Below are 25820 nucleotides of genomic sequence, written 5' to 3'. Positions count from 1 at the left end.
GCGCCTCATGACCATGCACTCCAGCAGCCGCACACATGCGCACAAACCGGGCGGGCGGCGAGTGCCTGCGCCGTGCGGGCCCGGCTCTGCCGCGCAGCTGGGGCGGAGCTAGGGGGACGCGGCGGTCGGCAGCGCAGGCCGCGCCCGGTAGGCGGGGCCCGGGGGGGAGGGCTCTGCTCCGTGCCGGTGGGTCCGCGTCTGGGCGTGCCGCCCGCGTGGCCCCTTTCTTCGGAGGATGCTAGCGCAAGGTCCAGGCCTTCTGCCCTCCAGAGCTGGCGCCAGCAAGGCCCCAGGCCGTCCGGCGAGGCCGGGCCCCCTGGCGTCCCGGAGATCCCCGCCCCGCTCCCCGGCCTGGCCGCCGCCTTCCTCCGGAGTCCACGCGGTCGTCCAGCCGTGACCACGCGGCGGGCCCCCAGCATTGGCGCCTCCTCCTGGGGGATGGGCGGCCCACCTCGACCGCACGCTTAACCATCGGTCACCGGCCCTGCCGTCCTAGGGGCTCCTCTGCCAGCCTGTCGAGACCTGACCCATAGCTTCAACTGGGCCGCTTCCTTGGCGGACCCTGAGAAGGGAAGAGTCCGGGGACACTGCGGGACACTGAGAGCTTCCAGGGGCCCAGGCTGCTGGCCTCGGAGCACCAACACCATTCGTGGGGAGGATTCCGCTGCCACGCAAGGCCCTGCCCAGCCAGGCTTCTCACTTGCCCCGTCTCCTCCCCCGGACACTTTGTCCCAACACTTTAGGGGACTTTGGCGCAACAACAAAACCAGACGCTGCTGATCTAGTCACTCAGCAGTTCCTCGAGTGGGAAAGGCTCATCCACAGAAATGCAAAAATATATGCTTCAGTATTATTTGTAATAGCAAACAAACAAGAAACACCCCGAGCGCCCCTCATGGAGGGCAGTATTAGTGTATGCAGTCTAGCCGTCCTCCGCAGCGGTGGGGAAGAATATATCCACGTGGGCTGTCTTCATGTGCCGGCGCACAGGACACCAGTAGCAACAGGACTTCGCTTCCAAGGAGAGTGAATTTCTGAGCGGGTGAAGTTTTGACCTATTCATACATCACTCGTGTAAATAAATGGACAGCTCCTGACCAGCCAGCTCCAGTCTGAGCAGTCATTAGGGTTGTGACTGAGGAGCCGTGTCACCAAGCACAGGACCTGCCCAAAGAAGGACAACCAGATGACGATGTTCCTGGGCAGAATTATCGGATGCCAGGCAATTGACATTCAATAAATCAGCCCTGCAATTAAGTTTGTAAAACGGACCAAGGGGCATACTAATGATAGTTGAGGAATCATGTGAGCAATACCAAATGGAAAAGGGAGCCCTTCATGTTTGTCACCTGAAGCTTTCACTCCTGATGTAACTGATTTATGTTGTATTGTACACTTTGGAAGTAGGATAAAGGCTGTCCATACACATGGGTGTGCTGGAAATGGAAAAGTCTGGGGTGGAGAGCATTAAACATTCTGGGATGGAAATGCCCACCACTCACCTGCCTAACCAGACCTTCCTCTGCTCTGGGCAGATGGCCATCTAGGAGCATTAGACAGGCACCCACAGTGCCTTGCCACAGTACAATCTCCTCCACATAGGGGACCCCACACATCTTCCTCTTCATTCCACAAGCCATTCCCCAAGGGCTGCCTTACAGGGCCACTCCAGAGTTCAGAATGGGAGTCCAGAACGTGTCTGAATGAACACTAGGACATAAAGCTTTGAAATTGCAAAAATGCTTCTAGAATTCACACTTGTTTTCCAATGGAATTTAGGTTTATTCTGCCAGAAAACTAAAAACAAAGCATTCAGTCCCGTTCAATGAGGGTACTGTGTTGCTGAGACGGCAGCACAGTGACAGGAGCCCAGCCAGGGCTTGGCCCCTGCCCCAGGCTGACAGGCCCACCTGGCCAGGGAAGCGCCTCAGAGAAAGGTCCCTGCAGAGCCCTAATGCATGTATGACAGGTGGCCTGTGCTGACGGCTCTCAAAGGGCCCAGTGGCCTTCAGTCCTCCTCCCCCAGGCTGCACGCTTTGCTAGTTAATCCTTCTCTTCTAATGAGGATGAGGCCTCTGCTGACACGTCTTTTGCATCCATCCGGCAGAACACACATTTGGTGACTGTTTCAGAAAAGATGTCACTTTCGTAGATGGAGAAAGGTCTGTCACATTCTTCACACTGACATGAAATATTTAAAAAGAGCAGAAAGGAGGTCCTGGTCAGAGGGGACCAAGGCATGCAGTTAGAATTCTTCTTCCTGCTCCAATCACCTTGGGCTAGAGCAAGGTGAGCGCTGTCTCTCCTCTGTGGAGTGTCACCCCTACAGGGGTGGAAATTGCGGGCCACTGAGAGAATGAGCACAGGCTTCTCCCCCTATTCCTCCCCAAAGCTATGCAGGTCCTGCCAGCTCCTGTCCCCTGCCATGGGGGTTCTGGGGGCAGGAGTGGCGAGCCACTTGTCAGTGGAGAGGACAAGGGGTGGGTGTCTAACCCCATCCTCTGCTCTGTGCAGAGCAGGACTGTGGGGCTGAGAGGCTATCCTAACTCCCCGACATCCTGGGGACACCGCACATTTACAAAACCATGAGAAGCAAGTAGGCAGGGTTTCTGAATAAAGCAGGGATTTTTACTGGATGATGAAGGTGCATCCTTCTCCATCTCTGAGCCTGTTTCCGGCCAAAACACAGAGAAGAGTGGGTACTGTGGCACAGTTCACTCACCACTCTGCTTCCCACAAACAAGTGAGCGACACCACGGGTGGGCTGTCAGGCAGTGGGCAGAGTTCGCTCAGGGGTTCCCACCACAGCACGGTCCCCTGAGACGAGCCTGTAAGGTGGCATGCTCCTGCCCTGGCTCTCCATGCCCCTGTGCTTTACCACCCTGGCCCACTGCAGGACACTAAGACCTGCAGGAGAGGCAAGACAAACCCTCCAGGGGCAGGCCCTCTGGGAAACCCGGCCTCTGAGGAAATCTAGCCCTTTTATTAAAACATCTTTCTTCTACAGCATAATTACCCACGGCCCAACCCCAGAAGGAAGGGACTCAGGGAAGGCAACTCCCACTGGCAAGGGGAGGACATAGGCAAGCACCAGTCAGTTTCCAGGGTGTGAGGGCCAACATGGCCACAAAGGCCATGAGGACCCGCTGGCCACAAAAATGAGGCCCATATGGGCCCTACCCCTCACCTCCCTGCCCCACAGTGCTGTTCCCAAATGAGTCGTTCCTAGAAGCAGTGGCTCCCAGCTGGACCTTCGGAGAGGAGACAAGCCTGCAGGATTCCAAGGGAAGGAAAACTCAAGGCAGCCCAGCATAGACTCGTCAGCGCCTCGAGGTGGCAGCCAGGTGCCTGCTCAGGGGTCCTGGCAGGGACAGGCCTCCACTGCCCAAGAATAGCCTCTGCGGCCAGCCCTGGTTGCACCTGGTGAAGCAGAAGACATGCCCACTCTACCACCAAGATTTCCACTAGAGAAACACAGGCACCTGAGCCCCTTCTATGGGAAATGGGGCGCTGGGAGCCTGGCCAGAGGGTCTGCAGCTGGAGCATAGGAAGCTCGTGCAGTGTCCAGCTGTGCCCAGCCAGTCCTCCGGTGCTCCCTACGGCCTCACTTCCCCGTGTCCCTCACGCACCCCACTCACTGCACCCCTCAAACACACCAGGCTCACTCCTGCCTGAGAGTCTCCACGCTGGCCATTTCCTCTTTTGGGAAGTTCCCCCAAACACCTGCACGTCTCACGTCCCCACCACCTCCAAATCTTTGAACAAATGTCACCTTCTCAGTGAGACCTACCCACCCTGACCACCCTTTAAAATAGTGTAATCTCCAGCACTTCATTCTCATTTCTTGTTATTTTTCTCCAAATTATTTATCCCTATGTGACTCGCTACTATTTGTCTTATTTCTTTATTCATTGTTTGTCTCCCCTTTGGGAATTAAAGCTCTCTCAGGGCAAGGATTTCAATCTGTTTGTTCATGGTCTTACCCCCAGTTGCCCAATAAATGTTTATTCAAAGAGTAAATTAATTTGTAGCAGTAACCAATGAAAGCCTTCGTTGGGCTTAATTTTACCCAATACTAACCTGTTCCACTTTTAAGCCCAGGGCCTTTTTGGTTTCCATTACCAAAGGAATTCGGTCAATGTCTTCAATATTCCATAGTCTCATGGTTGTATCCTAAAACAAGTTAAACAGCAAAGCAGCAGTCATCACATGGACTCGTTAGGCTGGGAGGACCGAGGGAGGGGCATTACATCCAGGTTACCTGTGGAGAACCTCAACCTGTAGAGGAACACAGCTAGCGTGTCCGTCTCTCCAGCACCTTTCCAGCTTTTGCACTGTAAGTCCCATATCCCAGCCAACCCCTTTCAGGGTGCAAAAAGCCTCATTGTTTTCAGCAAATGGGTGTGGAAGTTGGGGGGGAGTACAAGCTCGTATAGCAGCCCTCAAAATGGAAGCTGAAAGCAAAACTATTTTTAATGTGAAATGGATATGCATAGATGATCCACCTTCCATAGCTGCTGTCACTGTTTTCCGCAATTTGCAGTTCATGATAATAGATTATCCATTATTGTGATTCACTCCCAATGATGTAATTCATGTACTCAACTTAACTGCACGGTAATTGTGAGTTTTAAAAGTCTGCCTTGAGAGTATAATGCTAAGTGAAATAAGTCAGACAGAAAAAGCAGAGAACCCTATGATTTCACTGATATGTGGTATATAAACCAAAAACAACAAAGGAACAAGACAAACAAATGAGAAAGAAAAACTCATAGACACAGACAGTAATTTAGTGGTTACCAGAGGGTAAGGGGGTGGGGGGTGGGTGATGAGGGTAAAGGGGATCAAATATATGGTGATGGAAGGAGAACTGACTCTGGGTGGTGAACACACAATGGGATTTATAGATGATGTAATACAGAATTGTACACCTGAAATCTATGTAATTTCACTAACAATTGTCACCCCAATAAATTTAATAATAAAAAAAAAGTCAAAAAAAAAAAAAAAAAAAAGTCTGCCTTTGATTTTTACCTGTGAATTAACTGCTGTGCTTTATTTCAAGATAATACTGGTAGAACTATTAACATTGTGCATACGGGGATCACATTTTTGAAGAGTTAAGATAATTAAAATGAGAACAATTACAAGAGCGATGTCAGCATGACCCAGACGTCATGAAAAGAAGGCCCTACAACTCAGTTTAATGACAGATAAACAGACACGTAAAACTAGATTGGGGGATAAATAACAAGAACAAAGTATACGTGCAATGTGCAGAAAGTCATTTGGGGTTGGGTTTGGTGGAGAAGGGGATGTGAAAGCAATATGGGAACTGAGGCTCACCAGTCCGGGCTAAGTAAGACAGGCAAGTTCTAAATCAAAAAACTATAAAACTTAGAAATAAACATAGGGGTAAATCTTTGTGACCCTGGATTCAGCAGTGATTTCTTAAATCTGACACCAAACCACAAGCGACAAAGTGAAAAATCGATAAACTGGACTTCATCAAAATTTAAAACTTTTGTGCTTCAAAGGACATACATCAAGAAAGTAAAGATATACAGAGGGTGCCCAAAAAATGTATACACATTTTAAGAAAGGAAAAAACTGTATTAAAATTGTAATACTTGATATACACCAATAACAAAAGATGAATATGAGTCATGTGTGTACATTTTTTTGGCACCCCCGGAATAAGTCACTAATAGGCACGTGAAAAGATGTTTAACATCATTAGTCATCAGGGAAATGCAAATCAAAACTACAAGACATCACTTCAGAACTACTAGGATTACTACAATCAAAAAGGATGTGTTACTAACAATTGTCACCCCAATAAACTTTAATTTAAAAAAAAAAAAAGGATGTGGAGAAATTGTAACCCTCCCAGTCTTTCTCACTAGAAAGCAAAAAAAGTGTTCAGCACTTTGGAAAACAGTCTGGCAGTTCCTCAAATACAGTAAATGAATACAGTTACCATGTGACCCAGCAATTCCACTCCTGGGAATATATCCAAAAGAATAAAGCACAGGTGTCCAAATAAAAACTTGTTCGTGAATCTTCATAGTACAGTATCCACAATAGCCAAAGGTGGAAATAATCCCATTTCTGATGAATGGATATACAAAATGTGATATATATATATATGTGAATATTATTCAGCAGCAAAAAGAAATGAAGTACTGATACATATTATAACTTGCAGGCACACCCAAGCTGCTTCCAATGGCTTTTCCATACAAACGGTCTGTCTTGCCTAATGCTGCAGACTTTCCTAAAATTTCTCAAATGTTCACAAAACCCAAACAAGCAGCATCTGGCCTCGGCATGCCCTGTACCTCTTACTGAGCAGCCCTACGCCCGGCACTAATGGCAACTGTCCTCGGTTCACAGCTTAGCCTCTCCCTAGCACCTTTAAGTTCAGCATACATGGCAGCCTTCCGCGGATTGCTTTGTGGCTCATTCCAGGTGGCCCCAGGCAACGCACAAGCTGCAGCTGAATTTGGCCTGCGGCAGGGCCCCTCCAAGGTGGCCCTGAAGTCAGCACACTTGGTGGCCAGCTTCAAACCAAGCTGGAGCACCACCTGGCTGCCTCCATGGATGACACACCCAAAGGGCAGACTGAGCAGGCACCCGAGCTCTGCTGAGGCAGTCCCTGCTCTGTACGGTCAGACCCTGCACAACAGCTCCTCCACTGTAGTCAGGACTTTACATACTTTAAATGAGCGAATTGTATGGTAAGTGAATTATATCTCAATGAAGCTGTTAAAAGAAGAGAGACAGGTTGGCAGTTTCTTACAAAGTTAAACATAATCATACCATATAATCTAGCAATCACCCAAATGTATTATTTTACCTAAATGTCCTGAAAACTCATGTCCACACAAAAACCTACACACAGATGTTTATAGCAGTTTTATTAATAACTACCCCCAAACCAGAAGCAACTAACATGTCTCTCAACAAGAGAGTGGATAAACAAATTGTGGTCCATCCATACAATAAGATATTATTCAGCGATAAAATGAAATGAGCTATCAAGCCATGAAAAGACATAGAGGCACCTTAAATGCATATTGCTAAGTGAAACAAGCCAGTCGGAAAAGGCTACATACTGTAAGATCGCAACTATATAATATTCTGAAAAAGGCAAAACTACAGAGAGAGTAAAATGATCAGTGGTTGCCAAGGCTTCTGCGTAAGAAGCAGAGGAATGAATAGGTGGAGCACAGGAAGTTTTTAGGGCAGTGAAATTATTCTATATTATACTGCAATGGTAGACACGTGACATGCATTTGGCAAAACCCATATAACATAAAGAGTGAACTTAAACTGTGGACTTTAGTTAATAATAATGTATCAATATTGGTTCATCAAATATAATTTATAACACATATACCACAGTTAATGTAAGATATTAATAACGGTGGAAACTGTCAGGGGAGGGGGCACATGGGACACATAGTAAAGACAGTTCTTTACTATTTGTTCAATTTTTCTGTAAATCTAAAACTTCTTTAAACAACAAAATCTCTTTTTTAAAGACACCAGTGCTCCTTAGAAAATAGTGATCACTGAATTGATTTGGGAATACTACTCAAATGAACACCCATTATTGTATCATTCCCTTAATTAGTCTTATGAAACTGAGTGGTCAACAAATAATTCCCTGCCCCCAGAGAAGTCCACATCCTAATCCCCAGAACCTGTAAATACGTTAGGTTACATGACAAAGGGGAATTAAGGTTGCAGATGGAATCAAGTTTGCTAAATCAGCTGATTTTTAGAATAGGGAGATTACTGGATTATCAGGTAAACCCAACATAATCCCAAAGATTCCTTAAAAGTGCAGCATTCAGTCAGAGGAATATGTGATTAGGGGAGAAAGGCACAGAGAGATGCAATGTTGCAGCCTTTGAAGATGGCAGAAGGGGCCACACACCAAGGAATGTGGGTGGTTTCTAGAAGGTGGAAAAGGCAAGGAAATGGATTAGCCCCTTATCATGCAGACAGAAATAAGGCCATGCTGACACCTTGATTTTAGCCCACTGAGACGTTGCCATATTTCTATCTTACATAAATGTATGTTGCTTAAATAAATGTTGCTTAAGTGGTAAAGTCTGTGGTGATTTATTATAGCAGCAATAAAAAACTAATACACAAAGTAATGTCACATTTCTTGATTCAGCAGCTGCAGCTAAATGTCCTATGAGAGAACAAAAAGGGAAGTTTGATAAAGTATGTGCTGGGCCCTTGCCGTGTAGAGCTGTCAGATTTTACCAATAATCGTACTTTCTGTATTGTATCTAGTGATTTGTCCAATCATGGCAGCAACAAAAATGCTCCCCCTAGCTCTTAGATACTTTGATTCAAAAGCTGGAGTTTCAAATCATCTTGATTTCGTGAAGATTTTAGTGAAACTGAGGAAAACATTAAACAAAAGCTGTCGACATCTTATCCAAATCAAACTAGACATTGCTTATCTGTCTACTTATCCGGTAGACAATGCAAATGTAAATTTGGGCAAATTGTATTCAGTCTATTAACTTCTTACCAAAGTCAAAGAAAAGATTTTACTTGCTAAATGCCCTGCATGTACACAACACTCAATAAAAGGAGTGTAATTTGCTGTAACTGTGATGTTGGGTCTTTCATAATAAAAGTTTTTAGCCTTGGAATGAAAAGGGTCTCTGTAATAAATCTGAAAAGCTCAAGTGACTGAAAGTAACCTCATAGGGTGATCTCATCACAGATTCCTAACTGGGCAGGTCATGGAGGGTAGTCACACACCCCCAGGTCTCTAATTTCCTTAATAAAACATTTATCTTTGCCATAAGAAAGCCCTGTCAATCATTCTTGTACATCTAGGTTAACATGTCATTGAAATGCCGGAAGTAACCCTCTTTTTCAGACCCCTCCTAGTTAACATTGTACTGGAAGCTCTAGTCAGAGCAATCAGGGAAGAAAAAGAAATGAAAGGTATCCAAATTGGAAAGGAAGAAATAAAATCATCTTTGTTTACAAATGATATAATCTTACACACAGAAAAATCCCAAACACTTCACACGGGCGCACACACACACACATACACACACACAAAACAAACAAACAAACAAAACCCTGCTAGAACTGCTCAACAAATTCAGTAAAGTTGCAGGCTATAAAATCAACATACAGAAACCCGTTGTATTCCTATACACCAACAATGAAACATCTGAAGAAATTTAAAAAAAAAAAAAAGCAATCCCATTCACATTAGCACCAAAACAATAAAATCCGTAAGAATAAATTTAACCAAGGAGGTGAAAGATCTACATACTGAAGACGATAAGACCTTGACAAAAGAAATTGAAGACACAAAGAAATGACAAGATATTCCATGTTCAGGGATTGAAATAATTGATTTCGTTAAAATGTCCATACTACCCAAAGCCATCTACAGATTCAATGCAATCCCTATCAAAATTTCAATGGCATTTTTTTTATAGAAATAGAAAAAACAATCCTAAAATTTTTGTGGAACCACAAAAAACCCTAAATATCCAAAGCAATTTTGAGAAAGAACAAAGCTGGAGACATCACACTTCTGATTTCAAACTATATTACAAAGCTATCGCAATCAAAACAGTGAGGTACTGGCATAAAAATAGAGAACCCAGAAATAAAGCATCACATATATAAGCACTGATATTTGACAAGGGAGCCAAGAATATTCAATGGAGAAATATTAATTTACTCATTCTTTAGTGTTGGGAAAACTGGATAACCTCATGCAGAAAAATGAAATGCCCCCCACCCCATCTCACACCACTCACAAAAATTAACTCAAAGTGGATTAAAGACTTAAACATAAGACCAACACTGTAAAACTAAAACCATAGGGGGAAAGCTCATGGATATTAGTTTTAGCAATGATTTTTTGGATATAGCACCAAAAACACAAGAAACAGCAAAAATAAGTAAGTGGGACTATATCAAACTAAAAAGCTTCTGCATGGCAAAGGAAACAGTCAACAAAATGAAAAGGAAACCTATGGAATGGGACAAAATATTTACAAATCGTATATCGGATAAGGGGTTAATATTCAAAGTATATAAAGAACTCATACAACTCAAGAACAAAAATGAAAATTCCAATTAAAAAATGGGCAGAGGAACCGCATAGATATTTTTCCAAAGAAGACATACAAAAGGCCAATGGGTACATGAAAAGGTGCTCAATATTTCTACTAATAAAGGAAATACAGATCAAAACCACAATGAGATATCACCTTACACCTGTTAGAAAGACTATCATCAAAATGACAAGGGATATAACAAGTGTTGGTGAGGATTTAGAGAGAAGAGGACCCTTGTGCACTGTTGGTAGAAATGTAAATCGATATAGCCACTGTGGAAAAATATGGCAGTTCCTCAAAAAATTAAAAATAGAACTACCATGTGATCCAGCAAATCCACTTCTGGGTATGTATCCAAAGAAAATGAAACCATCAACTCAAAGAGATATCTGCACTCCCATATTTACTTCAGCATTATTCACAATAGCCAAGATATGGAAACAACCTAAGTGTCCATCTACAGATGAATGGATAAAGAAAATGTGAGATATATGCACAATGGAACATTATTCAGCCATGAGAAAGAAGGAAGTTCTGCTGTTTGTGACAACATGCATGGAGCTAAAGGGTATTATGCTAAGAGAAATAAGTCAGACTGAGAAAGACCAATAGACAAATACTTAAGATCTCACTGAATAGTGAAATCTAAAAATGCCAAATTCATAGAAACAGAGAATAGAGTGGTGGTTGCCAGGGGCTGGGGAGAGGGAGAAATGGGGAGATGTCAGTCAAAGATATAAACTTCCACTTATGAGATGAATAATTTTAGGTGATTGGATGTACAGAATGATGATTATAGTTAATACTACTGTATTGTATACTTAAAAGTTGCTAAGAGTATAGATCTTAAATATTCTTGCCACAAAAAAGAAATGGTAATTATGTTACAGGAGGAAGTGTTAGCTAAGGCCATAGTGGCAATCATTTGGCAATATATAAGTGTATCAAATCAACAGGTTATACACACTAAATTTACACAATATTGTCCGTCAATTATATCTCAATAAATCTTGAAAAATAAATAAATATATAAATAAATGTAAGAAATATCTAATCAATCCTATTGTATTTATATTCTCTTTTCTAAAGTCTTACATTTATGTATCTTCAGAATATACAATAATATAGCCCATTAAAGTTAAATATCCAACAAAAGACTTTTTAAAGTCTAAATAAATTGCTATATCAGAGGACAAAAAGCAACATTATAAAACAGTTTTCTATTTTTCTTAAACATATTTGTTTAATTAGTTCTGCTATTAGTTACTATTAATTGCTGCTGTTAACTAGTCTTATTGTTTCATTTAAATAATAGCATTTATGTGATAGAAAAGTAAAAGATATAGAATACGACATAATTGCAAATAAACGCTCATTTTGTTTTATATTTTTACTTTTTTCCAGCTTTATTGAGATATAATTGACAATCGTTGTCACGTTTTTATATTAAATAATACTGCAGCCATAGAATTTTTATTATGTGTTATATTATTATGGCTTTTTTGTCAGGTGCAGCGATATCCCAGGATGGCTCCCTAACAAGTTAGTCATGGTAGGCAGAGTCTTGCCCCTGGTCTCATAGCCATAGAAACCCCCAGCCTAGAGAATTACATGGCTTTAATAAAGGTGGAGGGCAAGGTGAGACCCCACTTCTCGGTGCTCACACCTGGGACAAGCCTCGGGATATCCTGGGCTAGTAACGTGCCATTGGCACAGGAATTTCAGGATGTAGTGAGGTGGGGATAGGAGACCCACCTGGGACCTCACAGGGTGGGCTCTGCTGCTGATCCACAAGCTGACACCTTCCCCTCCAAGGCCCACTGTTTGTTTATCACTCACTCACCAGTCTGGCCACGCCCTTGCTCCAACAAAACACAAACGTTGGTGGTGCAGACACAGAGATACCTGGCAACTCCCCACATGAGCAGATGGAGGGACCTCCTTTCCATGTATCCAGGCAGCTGCCTGGACGGGGATGACCTGGCCAGGTACGGCCCTCAGACTGAGCCTGCCCAGGAATTTTACTTGACAACAGCACGTCTGTTATCATTGGTTCTCACAAATGCAAGAGAGTTTAAGTCACTCAAAGTTGGCCACTTTTACCTTTGAAGCAGACAGGATCCATTTCTTGTTGCTGCTAATGGCAACATCCATCACCCAGTCACTGTGGCCCTGAAGAAAAACAAACTTTAAGGAGGACCTAGAGGAAACGCTTTCGTTAGAACATCAAAAACTAACTCTAGAACACAATGCTACTTACATTTAAGAGTAACTAATTGTGCTTCCCAGTTCCACCAAGGACATTTCAGGGGCAATACAAAGTGCAAAGGCTTGTGATACATGTGTATGTCATGGCACGGTATGTGTTTTAAAAATAGCAGGATGGGGGGGAAAATGATTACATCCCCAGCTGGTCCCAGACCACCTTTTGCTGGTTTTTGCTTGCTTTCTTTGTTCTAGGGAATACCACTCAGGGGTCTGATGGGTGAGGGGGCTTTTGGCTTCAAGTAAATGCAAACCTATTCACTGGTCCGTAAACAATTGGGGGATTGTTTTCCTCAGACAGGGAGCTCAGAGTGGGTAGACAGCACTGCTGGTCCAGACACTTAATGACATCAGGGCTCGGTGTCAGCATTGTTATCATTCTTTGGCCTTCCCCTTATGGAAAGAGGTGGACCAGGTGAGGCAATGTGGTTTGGTAGGAGGACAGAGAACTAGAGAGAAGGTTAAACTTCTGTGCATAACAGAAGGACAGGAATTTGAGGGTGGAAGAATAGAGAGGAGAGAAGAGGAGAACAGTGAATAAAACAAACTGATAGGGGGACAAAGGGATTTTTAAACACAGGGAGGTTGAAGCTGAACCTCTGGATTCTGGCTGTGCTTGATAATCCATCTGTTTATTGTCGAGCTACTGTGAGTGGAGTCTCCTCCAACTTGCAGCCAAAAGCACTCAGTGGACACCCCCCCTTTTGGAGCCCCACAGCTTCCTGTGTATGCCTCATTATGGCATTCAGCCTTCTTCACAGTAATTTCTGCTGTCCTTACAACACTTTCCCAGCTCTGCGTTTTAGCATTTGCTCTTCATCTGCCGGGAATGCCTTCCCCCAAGCTCCTCACTCATCTGGTCCTTCCTTGCAATTTCTTTCTGAGCTCAAAGGTTACCTTCTCCGAGGGGCCCTTCCTGCCCAGTCATTGTGGCTTAATCCTGTTTCTATCACGTCACGTTGTTGTGCTTTCTCCATTTCACTCATCAGTGTTGATGATTTGTTTGTTGGTTTCTTGTCTGCCCTTCCCTACAGAGATGTCTGCTGCAAGGAGACATCTAGGTCCGTCTCACCCACTGCTGTATTCCCATCACAGCACCCAGCATGGAATGACTAAGGAATGGAGCTCAGATCCTCTATCTAATACAGGCTTTGGTACCTTTAAGGAGAGCTTCCGGTAGCCTTCTCCTACATCCCAAATAGCCACAGTCCTGTCGAACCCTCCAGACACAAGAAAAGATGCTGCAACACAAAATGAAAGAGTCTCGAGGGGATCATCCTCCCCAGCCAACTGCTGCCTCCTATGGTGAGGTCAAAGCGGGCTGGGGAAGCATTTGTGAGGTGCCTCCCTGGCTCACTCTGAGGACACTCAAATCTCTTCTTGGTGGTGCCACGACCCCCAACCAATTACATTATGAATGGTAATTATATTCCATAAAGTTGTCGCAAACAATGAATTAGCAAAAACTGAACCATCTTCCTAAGGAAAACACAGGGTTAGGTTCCTGTGAGATTCTGGACACATTTCATTAAGGCACAGAACAGCCTTCTTGCGTTTATGAATGCTGGGCAACACTTCAGCACTATGCTAAGGGGGCATTTCCAACAGCAAAATCCCCAACAAAAAGCTCAAATTGCACTAAATAGACCACAAAAAGGACATTTTATGATAAGAGAGATGAAACTAGAAGGCAGCAGGCCGCCTTGTTCAACTCCAGCTGGGAACGTGTGCATAGGCTAACTCAAACTTTCCACTGCACGTCGCACATCCACGAGTGACCAAGAGTAATCACTTCAGGGTTTACTCTTACAAAAGTGTCAAGAGTATTCACTTTAGGGTTACAAAGAAATTTTAGCCAGTAGACAAATTTACAAGTACAGAACCTGCAAAGAGTGATGATTAACTGTGTGCAACTCTGAACCCAATAAATCCAAGGACAGTGAGGTCTGACTTACACAAAGGCTGCTTCTGAAGAGGCAAAGTTGTTCAGAAGCACCCTAGCATTTCTCAAGTCAGGCACTGATGCATGTGTACTGGCTGGGTGCCCCCCATCCCCCACCCCCACCCCCAGCCCCACCATACACACACTCCTTAAGGATGGAGGAGTGTAACATTTGGCTCCTGGGTGTCAGGAGCAGTCACTTCCCCCACTGGGGTCAGCTGCCATGGCAGCTTCCTGTCATTGCCTCTGCTTGCACCCATGGCCCTTCGTCTGGAAATAGCATCCCAATTTCCCATGGGAAAACACCCCTCCCCTATTCTCAGTCCCTCTGGTTCAGAAGGTACTGACCCTAGCCTCTAGCTCTGGGGGGTAGGCAAGTCACTCAGAACTGGCCAATCAGAACATTTCATCCTCCGCTAAAATGATTGGTTCAGAGGTGGGCACGCGATCTAAGCTGAGCCAATGGGAATATTCCCTGGGACTTGTGCTGTCACCATCAGAGGGAGCGTGTCTCTTTTCTTCAGGATCGCCAGCGACCAGAACTGCTCTTGTCCTGGACCACCAGAGGCCATCTTTGCCTCCTTGAGGAGAAACGCCAAATCAGAGAAAAGCTGACCTGAGAGGCAGAGTTGGAGAGTTGTCTCTCTGACGGCTTTGTCTGAGTGTCTGACCCCTAGAGTGAGACCTGCTCCTGAACTTTCCCATTACAGAAGTTAACAAATGTCTTTTGTTTGCTTAAACTACATTGAGCTGAGTGTCTGTCACGTGCAAACTTGTGCCTATGAATATCCTCTCTTGGCTTTTTGTTCCCATGGATAAATCCACCTTCACTGTCAGCATCATTGGACATTACCTCTCTGGACTAAGGAAAGTCTATGCGAATGAAACATGAGGAGCTCTAACCCAGCAATCCCATGGAGACAGAATATCCTTTTTTGTATTTATTACTCACTATCTCTGGCAAAGTGGCAGGAGCTCACAGAACCGTCATGGCCCTTCATCAGAGTTACACAGGCTCCACGGTTTCGAAACTCCCCTGTATGGACATTCCATATTTTTAAGGTTTTATCCCAAGAGCTTGTACACAGGAAATGGCCACTGAAGGTAAAACAGCAGTTTGAGATTGCATTGGTGTGCGCCCTGAAACACAGATGGAAGGGTACACGCATTAGTACTCCGACCCTGGAAAATCTGAGGACACACATAAAAAGGAGGGGGGACAAGGGAAAGGGCCATTGGAGTCAATGGACATCATTCCTTCAATCACTGCCTACATATCACTGATCCAAATATGAATTGCTCTGACTAGGTCACACTAGTCCAAGATTTCTTAATCATACTGACATTTTGTGCTGAATAATTCTTTGTGGTAGGGGGCTGTCCTGTACGTTGTAATATGTTTGGCAGCCTCCCTGGGCTCTACCCACTGGATGCCAGTAGCCCTCACGCCCAGTTGTGACAACCAAAAATGTCTCCAGACATTGCCGCTAGTTGAGAACCACTGCACTATTCAGAGCAGCTTGAGGCTTAAGGGAAAAGAGCAGCTGGAAAAGCTGTCAGTGTTGGTCAATGAACTAATAGCCCTTCAGGTTTGGTGCTGGATCATACTTACAAAGTGGCCTCTCCTGTTCACACTCTGCCTCCTTTGTCTCTACTTCTCCTCTGCTCTCCTCTCCCACCCCTCTCTCACTTACTCCTACTTCCCTTCACCCCATCTGCTCTCTCTTTTTTTCTCTCCCTCTCTCCTCATCTGTCTTCAGTGTCATTAAAGCAGGTGTCAATTGTGTGCAGTTAATTATTAATAATAGAGTTTGGGGTTCTCCAGTCTCAATTTTGAAATGTCTCCTTGTTTTGAAAAGAAAAAAAAAGAATCTGTCAGTATTTTGCTGCTTTTTGGTTTGTTTGTTCCTCAAAGTAATTTCCCCATGATTTTCATCTCCTGCTATACACAGAATTTTCAAGTGAGGCTACAAACATAAATGAGCATCTCTGTGTAGGCTGGGTCATAAAATCAATCATTTTACCTGAGGAAAAGGATGAATACTACTGTTTTCTACAGCTCAGGTCAGAGTTGTGGACTCTGTTTCAGTTCTTTGAAAAGCACAAACTGAGTAAGATCAAAGGCAAAAAAAAGTCAACTTTCCAGGAGTGTCCATGGTAAAACTTTCCAAATCTCTGTGCCTTTTGGGCTAAGAACCATCCCAAGGACATCCTTAAGGACACTGCCATCCAGACACTGTCATTGGTGTTAAAACCTGGAGACAGATTTAAAAAAAAAAACCTCTCCAGAATCCAGGAACTATCATTGGAGTTTAAACCAGGGCTAGCTCTATTTTCCAGGATGGCCTCTCATTTCAAGTAAATTCCTCTTCTCACAAAAGACCATTTTACTGAGTACAAAAGTTTGGGGGAAATGCATATGTTGCACTTGCATGTCTGGACAAGATGAAGTCAATGCTCTTCACTCTGTTCCTCCTGCTAAGGACAGCTAACAACCCTGGGCATTTATAAAGCAAGCAGAAGACTCTGAAAAGTAGAGAGAAGAAGGAGGACCAGCTAGGGCTCTTGGGACCCAAGGATGGCATGCTGTGAATCCCTAGGGTTTTCTTTTTGCTTCATATATCCTGTACTGAGTGCTGGGAAAGCTCATAACCCCCCAAAAAACAGGGAACAAAAAAGGCTTCCAAGTAAAGCTGTTCTCCCTAGCCAAAGGGAGAGCCTAACAAAACAGAACACCTTTAGACAATACCCACCTTAGTCCAGCCAAATATTTTGGGGGGGAAACTTCAGTTTTATCCCCATCCCTGTGAGCAAAAGCCAAGAGGGGAGCCTAGACTGCCACCCTTGCCAGGCTGTAATGAGGTGGTATGTTAAAACAAAAGATTTAAGTAAGACAAAGTCTTGTAATGTAATAACCGAAAGGTCCAGGACAGAACTGAAAATCACTCATCACACTAAGAGCCAGAAAATTTTGTGTTTCCCAGAAAATTCTGTGTTTCCCTAAGACCTAGCTGGACAATCAACTCTACTGTGTCTTTGAGAGCAAAAATTAATATAAGACCCGGTCTCATTTTACTATAATATAAAGACTGGGTATAATATAATATAATATAATATAATATAATATAATATAATGTAATGTAATGTAATGTAATGTAATGTAATGTAATATAATATAATATAATATATATAATTAATATAATATAATATAATATCGGGTCTTACATTAATATTTGCTCCAAAAGACGCATTAGAGCTGATTGTCCAGCTAGGTCTTATTTTCGGGGAAACACAGTTTCAATATACATGAGAAAAATAATCAACAGATGCCAACACTAAGATGACATAGATCTTAGTATTATCTGACAAGGATTTTTAAGCAGCTATCATACAAGTGCTTTGATGGACAATTATAATCATGCTTGAAACATACAAATAGATAGAAAGCTTCAGCAAAGAAATAGAAGATATAAAGAATGATCAAATGAAAATTTTAGAATTGAAAAATACAGTAATCAAAATTAGAAACTCAGTGGAGAGGACAGAGGAAAGCATTGGTGAATATGAAGGCAGACAATATAAATTAACCTATCCAAAAAATAGAATTAAAAAAAAAAGAACAGAGCCTCAGGAACCTGTGGGACTACAACAAAATAGCCAAACATTTGTTTCATCAGAGCTCGAAAAGGAAAGGAGAAACAGGGTGGGGCTGAAAAAGTAATCAAAGAAATTATGCCTGAAATTTTACCATATTTGGCAAAAGACATAAACCTATAGATTTAAAAAAAAAAAAGTGTTTCCAAATAGGATACACTCAAAGAAATCTACACCAAACATATCATAATTAGACATCTGAAAACTAAAGACAAAGAAAAAATCTTGAAAGCAACAAGAGAGAAATGACACCTTACCTATAAAGGGAAAACAATTTGAATGACAGTGTATTTCTCGTTAGAAATTATGGAGGACAGAGAAAGTGACATGACAGTTTTCAAATACTGAAAGAGAAAGAAAATGGTCAACCCAGATTTCTATATCAAACAATATCCTTTAGGAATTAAAGGAAAATCAAGACATTTTCAGATGAAGAAAAAGTAAGAGAATTCATTTCCCTCAGACTTACCCTAAAAGAATGACTAAAGGAAGTTTTTCTAAACAGAAAGAAAACAGTAAAAAAATGAAACTTGGAGCTTCAGAAAGGAAGACAGAACATGGTAAGCAAAAGTATGGGTAAATGTAATACTTTCCTTCTCCTCTTGAATTTTATAAATTATGTTGGACAGTGAAGCCAAAAAAAATTATAACAAAGTACTTACGTTTACTTCTCGCAAGCTTCAAAATCAGTTGAAATAATGAATTTTCAAAATCCTCTAGCGATCAAATATATGGTGATGGAAGGAGAACTGACTCTGGGTGGTGAACACACAATGGGATTTATAGATGATATAATACAGAATTGTACACCTCAAATCTACGTAATTTCACTAACAATTGTCACCCCAATAAATTAAAAAAAAAATCCTCTAGGAAGACCAGGCACATAACTTGCAGGGCCCAGTGCAAAATTAAAATGCAAGGTCCCAGTTCCTCAAAAAGCTATACATAGTATTACCATTTGATCCACAAATTCCACTCCTAGGTATATAGCCAAAAGAATTGAAAGCAGGGACTTGAACAGATACTTGTATGCCAATTGCAAATTGCAATATTATTTACAACCGCTAAAAGATATTTTTTAAAGTGTCCATCGACAGATGGATAAACAAAATGTGATACATACATACAATGGAATTTTGTTCATTCCTATAACATGGGTAATCCTTAAAAATTATGCTAAATGAAATAAGCCAGATGCAAAAGGACAAATAAATGCATGATTCCACTTACATGAAATATCTAGTATGATATGAAAAAATGCTCAGCATTAGTAATCATCAGAGAAATGCAAATAAAAATCACAATGAGATATCACCTCAGACCAGTTAGAATGGCTATCATCCACAAGACAAATAATAACAAATGTTGGAGAGGCTGTGGAAAAAAAGGAACCCTCATACACTGTTGGTGGGAATGCAGATTGGTGCAGCCGCTATGGAAGGCAGTGTGGAGGCTCCTCAAAAAATTAAGAATAGAATTACCATATGACCCAGCAGTCCCTCTGCTGGGTATATACCAAAAAAATCTGAAAACACTTATCCATATAGACATATGTGCTCCAACGTTCATTGCAGCTTTATGTATGGTGGCCAAGACATGGAAACAACCAGTGTCCTTCGATAGATGAATGAATGGATAAAGAAGTTGTGGTATATATACACAATGGAATACCATTCTGCCATAAGAAAAGATAAAATAGTGCCATTTGCAACAACATGGATGGATCTTGAGATTATTATGCTAAGTGAAATAAGTCCCACAGAAAAAGCAGAGAACCCTATGATTTCACTGATATGTGGTATATAAAACTGAAAACAACAAAAGAACAAGACAAACAAATGAAGAAACAAAACCTCATAGACCCAGACAATAGTTTAGTGGCTACCAGAGGGTAAGGGGGAAGAGGGATGGTAGATGAGGGACAGTCAAATATATGGAGATGGGAAGAGAACTCTGGGTGTTCTGGGTGAAGAACACAAAATGTGATACCATGTTTCCCCGAAAATAAGACCTAAATGGAAAATAAGCACTGACTGGCATGATTTCTCAGGATGCTGGTAATATAAAATGAGCCCTAATGTGTCTTTTGGAGCAATAATTAACATAAGACCCAGTCTTATTTTGGGGGAAATACGGTAGGGCTTATTTTAGATTACAAGCATCCTGAAAAATCATGCTAGGGCTTATTTTCTGGTTAGGTCTTATTTTCAGGGAAACATGGTATATAGATGATATATTACAGAATTGTACATCTGAAATCTATGTAACTTTACTAACAATTGTCACCGCAATAAACTTGAATTAAAAAAAAAGAAAGAAATATCTAGTATGAGCAAATTCATAGAGGCAGAAAGTAGAATAGAAGTTAGGGTTAGGGTTAGGGGAATGGGGAATTATTGTTTAATGGGTACTGAGTTTCTGTTTGGGATGATGAATGGGTTTTTTAAATAGATAGTGGTTTTGGTTGTACAATATTACAAATGTAATTATTATCAGTGAATTAACTTACAAATGGTTAAAATGGCAATTTAAAAAATAATAATTTAATATCCCACAAACCTCTGAAGTGTACACTATAAATGGGTGAATTGTATGGTGTGTGAATTACACTTCAATAAAGCTGTTAAAGAAGAAAGGAAGAAAGGAAAGAAGGCAGGAAAGAAGAAAGAAAGAAAGAAAGAAAGAAAGAAAGAGAGAGAGAGAGAGAGAGAGAGAGAGAGAGAGAGAGAGAGAGAGAGAGAGAGAGAGAAAGAAAGAAAGAAAGAAAGAAAGAAAGAAAGAAAGAAAGAAAGAAAGAAAGAAAGAAAGAAAGAAAGAAAGAAAGAAAGAAAGAAAAGGAAAAAAGTGATGGCTTCTGGGAAAACTGAGTGGTTACAAAAGAGATTTTTCACTATATATTCTTTTGTACTTTTTTAAGTACAAAAGCATGTGTTGTATGCTTTATGTTTTTAAAAAGTAAATTACATATTTTTGAAATAAAAACATGCAAGGTCCATACTTAAAAACTACGAATTTCAGGACGTTGACCTCAGAGCATTCAATCAAGTGGGGGGCCCCTCTGAGTGTGGGCCCCAGTGTGACCTGAGAGGGTGTACACCATGAAGCCAGCCCTGTCCTATAGCACTGAAAATCCTTGCCTCGATATTTTCTTGCTGAAAGCTACATTTCCGGAAAAATCTTAAATTCAGGTCAATCAAAAATACCAATAGACATTTCTCTTATTTTTGTTTCCATTCCCATTGGGGCAACAGAATGGAGAGGATCACGACACTTGCTCACAGCTGGAGCTGTGGGCACCTCTGCTTCTCTAAGGAGCTTCTCTAAGGAGCAGTGCAGGCCTCCCTGGGGCAGCGGGGGCACCCACAGCACCTCCCAAACCAGCTTCCCCTGGGAGTCACTCTCAGTAACAGAGCACAGGCTGAGCACCCTCCATGGGCCTGTGCTATGGGCCTCTGTGCGTTGTATCTTAGTCAGGCCTCACCTCTGCCCAGTTTGCAGACGAGGAAACTGAGGTCCGAGGTCACACGGGATGGGAACCTGCACACCTTTAATATCTGGCCACACCCCCATGGGAAGCCTGGCCCAGGCCAGCAGGGCTCATAGTTGAACGGAGCAGGCGGGGTGACAGAGCCTTTACACATTCTGGGATCCTGACTCCAGGGCCCACTGTACAGGACTGGCCACCCTTCTGGTGGTGGCCACCTACAAGGTGACCCTTGCAGGCTCTGGATGATCAGACCTTCCCATTTTGCAGGAGACACTAGAAAGTTGCATTTTGGCAGGGGGCCTCTGCACGATATTTTCCAGTGTTGGCTCACATTGAAACAAATGCACCTGAGGCCCAGCCCAGCCCACAAGCCACCGCTGCCTGCCTTCCTCCTTTCCTTTCTCCCTATCCAGCCTCCTCTTAGCACCCATGACCAAGTTGGCGATGCCCCCTGTGGATGCTGGCTCGAAAGCTGAAGGTGTGCAGGCCGAATCCAGGAGGGCGTGGACGGGGCCCTGCCCACCCCCCTGCTGTAGGGTGCTCCAGCCTCCCAGGCGCCCTCCTCACTTGGCAATGGTGAGCAGTGTGGTCTGGGATGTAACATCCCAGATCTTGATGCTCTTGTCCAACGAGACGGAAGCCACCTTCTGGCTGTCAGAGTCAAAGCAGCAGGCGGTGACTGAGCTTTTGTGATGACCTGAGGCACAGAGAAAGTGACTCGTTACACACATTCCACATTCCAAGTCACAAGCTTCACGTGACCACACGCTTCACACGACTCCCCCCATAGCGACCGTATTCTGGAAACACAATTCTCATTTTCACTAGGGATAATTCACTCACACCAACATTCCTCAGTGCCTACCACGTGCCAGGCTGTGAACAAGGAGCACCATCAAACCACTTCCTGTCCCCGCTGAGCAGGCAACGACCCACAGCATGCCAGGGGCCGTGAGAGGAGGGCAAGGTACGGCAAGGCTGGCCAGGAGAAGCCTGGCACAGCCCTGAGAGGTTGAGGAAGGGCCGGAAAAGTTAGCAACGGAAGCAGAACAGGAAGAATGCTCCAGGCAGAAGGAAAGCATGTACAATGGCCTGGAGTTGGAACGGGACATGGAGAAGCATGGTGCGCAGCTAGAACCTGGAGAGTGAGGACACAGAGCAGGAGATGACCCAGTAAGGGAAACATGCAAGCTGTGAGGCACGGCACATATCATGGTTCCATGTTAATAAAAATAAACCTAAACACCTAAAAGAAGTAGCATTGTGTGTGTATTTGCGTGCGCACGCACATACACACACACACACACACACACACACACACACACACAGTTCAGAAAGGCTACCCAGCAACATATTGTTAGTAACAGGCACCTCCGGGGAAGAGACAGGACAGGTAGAGCTGCCTTTCACTTTTGGCTTTCATACTTACGAAAATTTTTTACAAACATTATGTATTTTTTTAACTTTTTATTTTGAGCTAACTGTCAACTGACGTGCGGTTGTAAGAGTAACACAGAGAGACCCTGTATGCCCGGTTTTCCCCAATGGTAGCATCTTGCATGACATAGAGTATCATAATCAGGAAACTGACATACAATAATTACTAATTTTATATTTTAAAAAATACAAATAAAAACGTCAAGGGGCTGGCCTGGTGGCTCAGGCGGTTAGAGCTCCATGCTCCTAACTCCGAAGGCTGCCGGTTCCATTCCCACATGGGCCAGTGGGCTCTCAACCACAAGGTTGCCGGTTTAATTCCTGGAGTCCTGCAAGGGATGGTGGGCTCCACCCCCTGCAACTAAGATTGAACACGGCACCTTGAGCTGAGCTGCCTCCGGGATGGCTCAGTTGGTTGGAGCGTGTCCTCTCAACCACAAGGTTTGCCAGTTTCGACTCCCGCAAGGGATGGTGGGTGGGCCCCCTGCAACTAGCAACGGCAACTGGACCTGGAGCTGAGCTGCGCCTTCCACAACTAAGACTGAAAGGACAACAACTTGAAGCTGAATGGCACCCTCCACAACTAAGATTGAAAGGACAACTTGGAAAAAAAAGGCCTGGAAGTACACACTGTTCCCCAATAAAGTCCTGCTCCCCTTCCCCAATAAAATCTTTAAAAAAAAACATCAAGCAGGCTGAGCCTCCACTCAGTATAAGATTGGGCTTTAAATGTCTATGTGAGCAGAACATTGTTTCATTTATTACAAGCACAAGACTGAACGGAAAAGTTTAACTGATGAGGACCAGTCTTAGTTTTAACTGCCTGTGGTATTATCAGTCAGTGTCCCATCTTTAATTATGTGGCTCAGACCATTATAGTTTCAGCAAATAAAGCAATCAAACATCACAATCAGTCCAATGACGAGCGGCTGTTACCATGGCAGACAGAACAGAGCAGGGAACCCATGCAAACTCACCTTTAACGTGTGACACAGTCGTGGCACTTTCTGCATCTGTTACACAGATTCCACAATCCACATCCAAGCCAGAGACCACGTATTTACCATCAGGAGAAAACTGACAGGAGACTACGAAGTTTTCATGACTGATTTTCCACTGAAATAGGGCAACAATTAAAAGGTTGTGTTCTCTCTAGCCCAGCTGTCCAGTAGAACTTTCTGTGACCACGAAAATGTTCCATCTTTGCACTGTCCAATATGCTAGCCACTGGCCACATGTGGCCATTGAGCACTTATAATGGCCTAGTGCAAAAAGAAACTGAATTTTCAAGTTTGTTTGGTTTTAATTAATTTATTTAATAAATGTGCTTAATTAGTCTGCGTCCAGGACAGATAAATGAGGAAAGGGAGAGCACCCAGCAGAACTGACAGCAAGGTTCTAGTAATGGCCAGCTGTTCACTTTGGGAAACGAGTGGTTATTGCCTGGCACTGTAGATGAGACACTATACAGCCCAGGCCCTCAGGCAGCTCACAGTCTCCTGGGGAAGCCTGGCACCAAACCACAAGAAGGGGACAATGAGCTACTCAACATTCTCTGTGTTATAAATCATGATATTGGGACCGGGCTGGAGCCGGTGGCGGTTCCGCGGCCTCCCGCGTCGCCGTCACCCTCTCCGCGTCTCCTCGCCCTGCGCCTGGCGCGGCCCGCGGACGCCGCGCTGCCCTCGCCGCTGCCATGTGTGCCGCCCCGATGCCGCCCCTGGCGCACGTCTTCCGAGGGACGTTCATCCACTCCACGTGGACCTGCCCCATGGAGGTGCTGCGGGAGCACCTCCTCGGCGTGAGCGACAGCGGCAAAATAATGTTTTTAGAAGAAGCATCTCAAGAAGAAAGGCTGGCCAAAGAATTTTGCTTCAAACCATGTGAAATAAGAGAACTGAGCCAACATGAGTTCTTCATGCCCGGACTGGTGGATACACACATCCATGCCCCTCAGTATTACTTTGCTGGGAATAACATGGACCTGCCACTGCTGGAGTGGCTGACCAAGTACACCTTTCCTACAGAACTCAGATTCCAGAGCATCGACTTTGCTGAAGAAGTGTACACCAAAGTTGTTCAACCAGACACAGCTTCTGCAGTTGAGGATGAAAGCTGCAAATACCTCCTTAGTATCTGATGACTGCTCCGTAGCATTCAACACACTTTATCTGAAGATGCCTGCATTTTTGTTGGACCCATGGTTGGTTTTTCTCCTAAAGTGAAGACTATGCGATGACGACAATATTAGAAGCCTCATATAGTGACCAGTCACCCTGCCAGTTTCCCTGGTCTTGCATCATTCAAGCCTTGAAGAATAAAAGCAAGTGCTATCATTTATACGCTTGCCTCACTTAATTATGAGTTCAGTGTAATTGTGGATCTTATACATTTAGCACGCATCCACATAACACCAGAAAATTGAGAGGGACTAAAACTGTGTATGGAGTTGCTGGTGCATTGTGTTCGTGAACCGTGTTAACCACAGCAAATCTTTTTATCTTCAAAATTTATTTATACCTTGCATTGTTCTAAAAAGGGTTTAAGATGTCTTAAAATTGCATAGTATCCAACAGAAGAAAATGAGTCACGAAATCACAGCAGAGGAAAAATAAAATAAAACCAAGAGGTAAATGTATACCATGGGGGTCCACACACACTTGTTAGATTTGTGACAAATGTGGCTTTAATTATCTAGCAGGTGACCCAGAGAGGGAAATCAACTTTGAAATGTACACTGTGTGTATGATAAAAAAATAAAACATTTGTTAAGGTAAAAAAAAAAAAAATAATAAATAAATAAATAAATAAATAAATCATGATATTGCCATTGTGACAGTTTTAAAATAAGCCCAGCAAATCTCTGACAGTCCTCCTTCCAGAAGGTGGAGACGAATTCCCTGCCTCTTGC

The 25820-nt window shown here is 43.4% G+C and overlaps 1 protein-coding gene across 1 annotated transcript in view; it reads right to left on the bottom strand.

The window, feature by feature from the left end:
• Positions 1–2043: 2043 nt before the first annotated feature.
• The window catches only part of WDR88 (WD repeat domain 88), a gene marked incomplete at both ends in the record, with an annotated part of 32656 nt that continues 8879 nt past the window's right edge, over positions 2044–25820 (bottom strand). The window contains 7 exons of the mRNA XM_081031488.1: positions 2044–2181; positions 4081–4173; positions 12225–12293; positions 13545–13627; positions 15281–15468; positions 22040–22169; positions 23887–24025. Coding sequence (XP_080887614.1) covers positions 2044–2181; positions 4081–4173; positions 12225–12293; positions 13545–13627; positions 15281–15468; positions 22040–22169; positions 23887–24025 — 840 coding nt within the window. The remainder of the gene's footprint in view (positions 2182–4080; positions 4174–12224; positions 12294–13544; positions 13628–15280; positions 15469–22039; positions 22170–23886; positions 24026–25820) is intronic.

Source organism: Rhinolophus hipposideros, assembly GCF_964194185.1.
Source record: "Rhinolophus hipposideros genome assembly, chromosome: 21".
NCBI lineage: Eukaryota > Metazoa > Chordata > Mammalia > Chiroptera > Rhinolophidae > Rhinolophus > Rhinolophus hipposideros.
This window is presented reverse-complemented; position numbering and strand designations above follow the sequence as displayed.